This window comes from Festucalex cinctus, chromosome 14 (genome assembly GCF_051991245.1).
Source record: "Festucalex cinctus isolate MCC-2025b chromosome 14, RoL_Fcin_1.0, whole genome shotgun sequence".
NCBI lineage: Eukaryota > Metazoa > Chordata > Actinopteri > Syngnathiformes > Syngnathidae > Festucalex > Festucalex cinctus.
In genome coordinates this window covers 18,573,509-18,583,509 of record NC_135424.1, presented here as the reverse complement: position 1 = coordinate 18,583,509, position 10,001 = coordinate 18,573,509, and the positions used below count along the sequence as shown (strand labels likewise).

Sequence of the window (10,001 nt, the reverse complement as noted above, 5' to 3'; positions counted from 1 at the left end):
ATTTGCTTAAAATTACACTTTAACTACAGTTATTGTTTAATTCACAGAATCATTTAACTATATTTAATATTTTACTCCTCCTAAGGCTAGGTTCTGGGTTTGAATTTCAATGTAGGTCTCTCCTGTGTGGAGTTTGCAAACTTTGCACGTTTTCCCTGTGCTTGCTCCATATTCCAAACACGCGCATGTTAAATTCAGTGGAGATTCTAAAAATTGGCCGTATAGGTTTTGAATGTGATACATGGATTTTACTCCAATGACATTATGTACTGAAGTGAAGAAAATACATCACTTGAGAGAGAGCGAGAGAGCGAGAGAGCAAGAGCGAGAGAGAGCGAGAGAGAGAGAGAGAGAGAGAGAGAGAGAGAGAGAGAGAGAGAGAGAGAGAGAGAGAGAGAGAGAGAGAGAGAGAGAGAGAGAGAGAGAGAGAGGGAGGGAGAGAGAAATGGTTTCCTTAGTTACCCATAAGTTGTGTGGGAAATATGCTGTGTAAGTGGATTTGGCACACAATAACATTGAACACATTGTGACCAGTATATAATTTTCTTGGCAATACTTCACTCCGAGTTCAGTTTTACTAGTAAAATAAAGAAATTCTGGTTTATTGGCTGTATGTAACACACTTAAAACCAAACCCCCCAAAATATAAGCTTATATCACTACGTTTTAACACAAGTCTGTGCCTATTACATCACTCTGTGTAAGGAAAAGTTACAAAAAAAAAAAAAAAAAAAAAAAAAAATCAGGCAGCATAACATGTAAGGCACAAATAATGTATCTCTGACTTATTAAGTTTTTGGTTGGCTGCTCAAAGCCTTTTGGTTGTGTTTGTCTGCGCCGTTAGGGATCCAACTCCAATCTTGATCCTGTCGAAATAACAAAGAGATAACATGTCATTACACGACAGGAAACAAATTGTTGCAATCTTGTTTTGAGAGTAAGTTGGTAGAGTTGTTCCTGATACATCATCAAAATCTTTTCACTATATTGTCTATGTTAACACATAGCTTCAGGGTTTTCGTAAATGGAGGATTTAAAAAGGCTTACGTCAACTCAAGACTGCTAAAATGTAGTGACACATTTGGGTAATTGACGCTTGAGTTTACTGTAATTCAATGAGAGAATCACAAGGGAAAACGTGCCACCGTGTGGCAGAAATGTACAATATGCATTATTCATGAATTTTCACCATGTCTATGCAGTGATTCCCAACCTGGGTACTGTGACACCCTCAAGACCTGAGTAACAGTGTTGATCATATTTTACCTTAATTTAATTCCACTTCAAAACTACACCATAAAGTGTTTGTGTAACTTAACTCATTCACTGCCAGTCATTATAGAAATTTTTTACATTTCCAATACTCACGTGATATTACATTCAATAATTATATATAAACCGAATCTACCAAATAACAGAATAGACTCCCTACTTTTTGTCCCGTCCCGTTCTTTTATAATTGACAGCAGAAAAATGTAGGTTTGCCAAAATACAGCCATTTCTCCCATGGACTCTGAAACTGTGTTTATTTCCTATAAAATGGGGCAATGATGTCATCTACCGGTGGTTGGGCATCAGTAAAGTTGTTTCCAAGTTTGATATTTACAGTGGAGCATGCTCAGATTCGCCCCCATTTAGCACCGCTCTAAAAAATACAATTGACAAGTATACTTGTCAAAGGCAGTGAATGAGTTAATATGATAATAATAATAATTCAGACACGAAGACATGTGAGCATCTAACTAATTGTCATTGACATGTGACATGTCAATGACACGACGTCATCTTTAATTGACGTCTCCATGAAATAATGACATTGAGGAGTGGATGTCTCATTTTACCAAATATGTCCCTCCCCGTCTATTTTGACACACTTTCCCCCCCTCGGCAAGCTACGCTGAATAAATGGGAGGAGTTACAACGCACGTAATTGGTCTGTTTGCCTCTTGTGTTTGTACATTTACAGATAAAAACACTCGGCAAGCTACGCTGAATAAATGGGAGGAGTTACAAGGCACGTAATTGGTCTGTTTGCCTCGTGTTTGTACATTTACAGATAAAAACACTCGGCATCTCGTACCATCATGCTTTGCTCCCTTTCATGGCTGGCATCCTGTAGCAGAGAAGTGAGCTTACTTAGGTAACGCCAGTTGTCATCCAATAATTGAGAAACCGTTTCACTGCAAGAGAAAAAAGGATCGTTCGTATAACTTTGAATCATGAGTTTGTACAAATCATCTTTTAGACTATTTGGTAATATAAAGCTTTGTAATTCAAAATTACCCATCATTGGATGGCTGAACACAAATCTGTGAATCATTCTGGGCCTTAAGACACAAACATGCAAAGTAGCATTAGTGGCTTTTAGTTTATTGTTCTATCTTCTAAATATCATGGCTACTGAATATTATTTTAATACTCTTTATTTACTTAATTAATACTATTACTCACACATGCAATCTTAAGAAGATACCAGAACTCTTTCTGCCGCTTTGCTTGCATCTGCATGACGGCTGCCTCCGCCGTCTTTATGCTCTCAACTGCCTTCTCCAGCTTTGGGAACAAATCAACGATGCGTCGCTTACACACCAGAATTGTGCTGCAGAGTGAGACACGTGTGGTTAAGTAGAATGACACATCAGTCCTGCTGCACTTTGCTGGGTTGTTTGTGAATGAATTACCTCAGGTGAGTGTACAAGTCTTTCAGCACTCGGTCTTGGTTCTGAACCATTTGTAGTATGGCCTTCACCATGCCCGAGCTGTCACTGTAACCATGCGGTGGGTCGGGGCCTGTACAAAACAATTTATTTTCTATCACTCTTCTATTATAATAATAAATGTGAATTTCTGCACTAACTTTTGCATTTAGCTTTTAGTTGCTTGTAGAGTTCAATAGCTTTCCCTTCACTGTGGAAAAGCACATGAAGATAAATTAAATAATGTGTACTCCACAGCATTAATATGATTTGTTACATCGTGACAAATATACTGACAGCTGTTCCATTAGGTCTCCTTGTCTCCTCAAAAATGGACTCCGCTGCAATTCCACAATTTCAGAATGAAGCGCAACAATTTCTTCATCCAGATATCCCACATCAGCAACCTGCAGCAGAAAATATTTGTTGAACGTGTAAATTCTTAAATGGAAGTACAGCATGTCTGCATATATGATTTTATATATTTCGTCCTACCTTTGTAAAGCTATCGGCCTTCGCTTCATTTTCATGCCACGTCCTAAGCATCTTCTCTGAAGCTTCGCATAAATACATAAATGTTTAGTAATAATTTTAAACACAGTGAATGTAAAAAGTGTAAACCACCGTGTTCAAATGTGATGTTTTTCTTGATTTGAAGGAAAACAGACCAAGACAAATCCATCCATCCATTTTCTTGACCGCTTATTCCTCACAAGGGTCGCGGGGGGTGCTAGCGCCTATCTCAGCTGGCTCTGGGCAGTAGGCGGGGGACACCCTGGACTGGTTGCCAGCCAATCGCAGGGCACACAGAGACGAACAACCACCCACACTCACAAGCACACCTAGGGACAATTCGGAGCGCCCAATTAACCTGCCATGCATGTCTTTGGAATGTGAGAGGATACCGGAGTACCCAGAAAAGACCCACACGGGCACGGGGAGAACATGCAAACTCCACCCAGGAAGGCCGGAGCCTGGACTCGAACCGGAGTCCTCAGAACTGGGAGGCGGACGTGCTAACCACTCGACACCGTGCCACACTAAGACAAATCATTAATAATAATAATAAAAAATAAATAAAAAAATTAAAAAAAACATTATTTCAGTAACCTCAATTGAATATTTTGTAATCTTTTCAAGAGGGTAAATAAAAAAATAACACAAAAATATTTGGTTGCACAAGTATGCACATCCTCTTTTACCTGGGATGTGACTGCTTTAAAAAAATACCAATCAATTCCAACCTATGGAAAATTATTATATATATCTTAAATACAGTGGGTGTCAGCACACAACTGCCACCATTTAAAGTGGTTCTGGTTAACCGAAAATTAATGTCAGCCATTCCAATAGATTTTTACTGACATTTTTTTTCTGTACTCTATAGCGGAAGTCTGAAGGGTTTGTGCTATTGCTGAAATTGGAAGTCTTCATAATATAATATAATATAATATAATATAATATAATATATATATATATATATATATATATATATATATATATATATATATATATATATATATATGTTTTTATTTCTACTTTTCAAAAATACCTTTTTTTTTTAAATGAGTAGTACTGATTTTAGATCACATTAATGGGTGGTAAGAGTTTTTAAATAATTTATCTTGGTCTCATTCTTTTGCATCACAAAAACCCTGCATTTGAACAAGGGTGTGTAAACATTCTCTATCAACTGCATGTGCATGGATGGATGCATGAATGGAAAAGAGGGGCCAAAGAAGAGACACTTACAGATGCCTGTGTGTCTCTGCTTGGCGTATTGCTCCAAGTCATGCTGGATGCTGGTTTTGAAGAATGCCAGCTTGGCTTGCAGCTGCTGTGACTGTGAGAAGAGCAGGTTCTTGTAGCGTGTTAAGTTGGTATTGTAACGCAGCAGACTCAGCCTACGCGCAAACAAAGGAAAGGAATGCTTTTTAGGAGCGGGTACGGCTCCCAGTTTGCCCTTCTTTATGCAAATTGCAATAAAGTGCATACATTAGGAACAGTATTTGGAATGTGACCTGCATTTTTATGATTGTATGATTTTAACGTTTCGCAAACAATTTTACGCATGATATTCCACAAGAACACAGAAACCTCAGTGAGTATCAATGGATTAAGTCCGGGATTGTGTTTTGTTTTTCCTTTGGCTTTTTTACAACATTTTCTCTAAAAGCTGACTCTCATTCAAATCAGCATCACTGCCAATGGTAAGGCTCTTTTTATACATGTACTGTATGTCTCTAAAAATAAGTGAGAGGCATGAGGCACAACCACACCTTTGCATTTGCATTGTCTAGGTAAGACTATAAAACGTCAAAATTCCCCGACACGACCGTGCCAGTTTTCCGTCCCTGCACCGCCGGTAAAAAATGTTAGGGGTCAGGGAATTTTACTTTAAAAGATTACCAGCCCTCAGCTGGTCATAGACATGTCATACCAGGAAGCAGTGACAGCTCTGATGAAGGCTGAAATGTCAGATGCAACTTTTAGCCAGGTAAGAGAACTTCTCTTTACCTGAAAAATATTTGCCTGGATACAAAAAAAAAATAAATCTAAAACTTATCTTAAAAGGCCTGATGAATGCCATCGATTTAACACTAAAGAGTTTTTGTCTTGTTTTTTTATATACACTTTTATGGACGTTTGTATGATGGTGACAGTTTGACCCTGAAACAATTTACTGTACTTCCTATTATTTCATTTGGACAAAGTATATATGTCTATTGATTCATTCATCCATTAACGTTGTTGGTTATCACCTTTCTAAAGGAGCACTCAAAATGCAATTCCATGAAGGTACTTACATAGCAGCTCTTTGTCCCTGGTACAGGCGGCTATAGTCCTCTTTTAGCCCACAAATGTAGCTGACTGCCTCTCCCCATACCTTCCTCAATGCTGCCAGCGGGAGCTGCGTCTTCGTCTCTCTGACTGTGGAAATAAACATTTGTTCCCAACACTTAAAATTATTTATATTTTATGGGAACCAAGCACCAAAAGAGCATATTTAATCCTATCCTATCCTATTTTAACGTGAAAATTTCTACCTATAAAGTTGACACTCTCAGGCAAGGTCCTGGCAGTGAGGGGTCCTGAGTACTTGGATAGGCTCTTATCAAACAGGAAGACGATGAAGGTGTCCCAGCCTCGCTATAGAATAGAACAAAAATGAAGGCACACATATTGCAAAGGTAATGATACCAGTTAATCCAAAGTGGCTGCAAGAAGGTCATTTAATGCAAATGTACTTCTGCATAGGGATCACATACCAAACCATCTGGCAGGCAGTGCGCAGGAGGTCGGCGTGGGTCGAGGGTGATTCCCGTCTCTAACAACAGTTCTTGATTCAGAGGAGAGATGTGAGTCTGTGTGTGCGTCTCCAGACGAATCTGCAAGGAGTGTAAGCTCTCTTCGGCATCTAGGATCAAAGAGTGCAGCTGGGCTGACGTCATGTCCAACACATGGATCACCTGAGCACCAAATCTGGGAATTATTATCTTTCTCAAGGCAAATTTATGACAGAGCTGTTGTGTTAAATGTAAACTGTACAGATATATTTAAAGGTAGTTGCTAATGAATGTACATAAAAGTGCTTGTTTTTACTGACCTTCATGTTGAGAATATTCTGGAGAGCTTTGTAACAGTTTGCCTTATCCGTAACAGGATCTAACCCGCCGCCCCGGGCTGCTGGGTCCCACAGTAACAACATCTGTAGCAAATTCTCTACTGGTGCCAGCAACGGCCTTTACACAAACACATGCAAAGAGTTTAAATGAGCAGTAAATTAGATACGTGATTTATGGCGTAATAATTGTTGTTTTTGTCTCTACCTGCTAAGGTTGTTGGGATATGGAAGCTGTGTTGAAAATCGAACTTCTCCGTTCATGTCCTCCACTGCCATGATGTCCTTGGCACCTTTATTCTTCACATGGCTTGTCCTAATAAAAAGGCACACATATTAGAACATACAACAAATATTGTGAACATTCATTATAATGTGTTCCAAGCTGAGTGCATATGCGATTTAGTCAAATTCAAGCACTTTCTAACACAGTTTTGAGCGACCATCTTTCATTACAGCACAGGAAGAAAGGAGTTTGAGTTTTCACAAGCATATTTTGTTTACTGGGACACATAATATGGAGAATTCCGTCGGATAGGTAAGCGCTGCAGGAAGTGCATCTACCATGTAAAAATTTTGAAATCATAACAAAATAAATACAGGACTGGAAGAAAATAGGAGACCACAACTTTTTTATTTGTTTCCTATAAACTACTAACAACATAACTTCCAATTTCCAAACATAAACATTGTCACTGGGATTTAGCTGAAAATGGTCAACATACAAAAAAAAAAAAAAAGCCACATTTTTCTGACTTGTATTTTTCTTGCAGTTGTACGTTTATATAATATAATGCAAATTTAATTATGAAGCAAACTCACCACTGTACAGGCTGCATATGGTGTAGAAACGGGCGAAAGCCACACGTGCATTCAAAAATCACTGTTCCAAAACTCCAGTAGTCCACAGATACCGTGTAAGGTTTACTCTCAAACAGCTCTGGAGCCTGGGACATGTAACATAGCATTGCACGAATGGTTTTAATTTGAAAAAGAAAAACCTACGTTAGACTGCATAGTAACATACAATGTGTGCACTTACAAGATACTGGAGAGTTCCGACGAATGATGTACAGACACTGCCTTGGTCAAGATCTTTAGCGTAACCGAGATCTATAATTTTATGGACAAGCTGAAGGAAAATGGAAGTGAGAGCATGTACAAGAAAGCAGTAGTTCGAACATTACAGATGGCGCTTTTGTATACATGCAAGATAGAGGTTTACCTTCCCGTTGATCTCTTGCAGAACTATATTCTCTGGCTTTAGGTCTCTGTGTATAATTTTATTTTCATGAAGGTATTCGATACCACATCCTGTCAAAAAGTTAAAATGCATTAAACTGTGTCATCACACTAGGACTTTTGAAGCAAAAAATAATAATAATAATAATAATAATAATAATAAATCTTACCGATGTCACGGAGCAGGGCGAGTACTTCACTCTCCTTCAATCCACAACAATTTTCTGGTTTACTGAGAACCTAAGCATTTTAAGGAAATATATGTGGTGACAATTCAATGTTTAAAGCCTTGACAAAACACTTAGTTCATAATTACTTTGCGTAGGTCTCCTCCAGAGCAGTACTCCATGGCTAGCAGCGGTAAGTCATTCAGAGCAATCAAGCTTAATTCTTCAGGAACTTCGCTGGCCTGAACCACATTCACGTGGTTCAACCTGAAACGGAAAAATATGACGGTAAAAATCGAAGTTATTTTTTTCCTACAACAGTTGATTATCCATCCACATTTACTTCTTCATGATCTGGATCTCTCTCCCCCAGCGTTCCTTGTTCTTGGAGCTCAGTTCAAGGCGGCAGATTTTCACAGCTAACTTCTCCCCTGACTTCTGCTCAACAAATAAAAATAAAAACACCTCACTCATGAGCAAAAATAATGATTCATTCTCATCTCCTTGTTCTCATATTAAGGAGTGTTAGAGCCACACAGAAAGGAAAAAATATATGGTAGATTTAATGAGTAATCTTTTAAGATAATATTGTATATTTGTACAATTAAAGTCATAATATTACATGATGAAAGATGCATACTGTATTTTCGATAAAAAAAATAAAACTAAAAAAAATTCCACAGGAAACAGTGAGAATGATGGAATGATGGTTGGACTTCCAGCCAGTTTGTCATCTCCGGCAGCGACTATACATCATCTAAGTTCAGGGTGGCAATTTGTATACTCCTGTGTAGTGACCATTTGGATGAAAGCACTTACGTGATTTTGGTAGAAGTAGACATGGCCAAAACCTCCCATCCCAAGCCTCTCCTTCATCTCCCATGGTCCACACAGCTGGTTCTGTTTGATGGAAGCCCGCTCCATTGCCACCTGCTAACGATAGAGAAAGTACATTGCAGAGTTAGGCCTTGCCTTGCCTTTTACATATGTGCGAACAGTTTATTTAATCAGACAAATATACAACAGACAATGGCAGGAAATACTGTACTTTTAGCACTTTAATAATGCTGTACATTCATTCAACAGTCTATAGTCACTAAAATTTTGGTGTTTTGGGTAAAAAATAATTTTAAACTGCAGATGACATGATGTATATTTTGCTAAACATAGCTAATAAATAACATCCATCCATTATACATTATTAATACATTTCTAGGTACTACCGAACTGACTGTCAGTCGTCAAGATAACTTCCTGCGTAGAAATCGTCCTACTCGCAAATTTGGTGCAAATCCTCTTACCTGTTTAGTACGTATGTTTTGCTATGCCATGACTTCGCGTCACAACATTTTTAGCCATGCACAGGTTATTAGCCTTCAAAGTTAGCTACCTATGAATGACGGTTCTTTCTTTTACATTTCTGTCACTGTTTTACGGCTAAGATATAACTTAACAAAACTGGTAGCTTCCCCGGTCTTTCGCGCTTGTAACTGGAGATATATGTGGTGTATTTAGGCTGTCGTTGAGAGTTGATGGACCCAAAAGGGAGTTCCAAACAAACTGAAACTAATGTCAACGCTTAAGAACATCTGCGCATGCGTGAGAGGATCGCCTCAGAAGAAGAAAAAAAAATGGAAGGGAGTTATTGTAGGGTTCTTGTAACTTTTTTTGACTGTACATTATTCCGATTTTTTTGGAGGCAAGAATGTATTGCAGGCTGTAGTCATATTTTTTTTAATCGTTTACCAACCCTGCTCCATGAAAAGTCTCATTCAACATGGTATGGTTTTAAAAGTGGTCTGCAGATGGCGACGTATACTCAGCTTTAGGTCTGGTTTATTTATTTTATTTATTTTTATTTTTTATTTTTTTTCATTTATATTTTACATTTTTCCCTCTTAACTTTGACGAAAGGTTTGTTCATATTATTATTATTATTATTATTATTATTATTATTATTATTATTATTATTATTATTATTATTATTATTATTATTACACCTATTCGTAAGAGATAGTGCTAAAGTCGTGTCCAAAAAGGAAATGAGAGGTAGTACAGTTGATCTAAAGTAAACTAAGTTGTATATTGAAGCTAAATGGGTTTCTCACCTGTTTCACACTCTACAACACTTTTCAAAAGAGGCCCATTGTGAAAGTTGCAATTGTCAAAACGTTTTTGTGGCAATAGGGGCCTATCAAAATCATTGATTTTATCCAAAGTTAAAGTAGTTTGGCAATGAAAATTCCAGCGTTGGACACTTTGAGCTTATGGTAA

At 37.9% G+C, this 10,001-nt stretch overlaps 1 protein-coding gene across 2 annotated transcripts; it reads right to left on the bottom strand.

Moving 5' to 3' along the window:
* Nucleotides 1-524: 524 nt before the first annotated feature.
* LOC144001492 (inhibitor of nuclear factor kappa-B kinase subunit alpha-like) lies at nucleotides 525-9,330 on the bottom strand. Of its 2 annotated transcripts, none has more exons than XM_077495835.1 (22): nucleotides 9,029-9,330; nucleotides 8,547-8,657; nucleotides 8,071-8,165; nucleotides 7,877-7,994; nucleotides 7,731-7,800; nucleotides 7,544-7,632; nucleotides 7,361-7,450; nucleotides 7,141-7,265; nucleotides 6,527-6,634; nucleotides 6,304-6,439; nucleotides 5,966-6,166; nucleotides 5,744-5,846; nucleotides 5,504-5,627; nucleotides 4,449-4,600; nucleotides 3,192-3,253; nucleotides 2,994-3,103; nucleotides 2,858-2,907; nucleotides 2,682-2,790; nucleotides 2,452-2,599; nucleotides 2,284-2,327; nucleotides 2,081-2,180; nucleotides 525-866 (listed from the first exon to the last, which is right to left on the bottom strand). In XM_077495835.1, the coding sequence occupies exons 2-22, from the start codon at nucleotides 8,649-8,651 to the stop codon at nucleotides 789-791; spliced, it is 2,217 nt and encodes a 738-aa protein (XP_077351961.1). In that variant the 5' UTR covers nucleotides 8,652-8,657; nucleotides 9,029-9,330; the 3' UTR covers nucleotides 525-788. The 2 variants fall into 2 exon arrangements, with proteins under 2 accessions (XP_077351961.1, XP_077351960.1); XM_077495834.1 differs by having other exon boundaries at nucleotides 8,547-8,660; nucleotides 9,029-9,329.
* Between the last annotated feature and the right edge of the window lie 671 nt (nucleotides 9,331-10,001).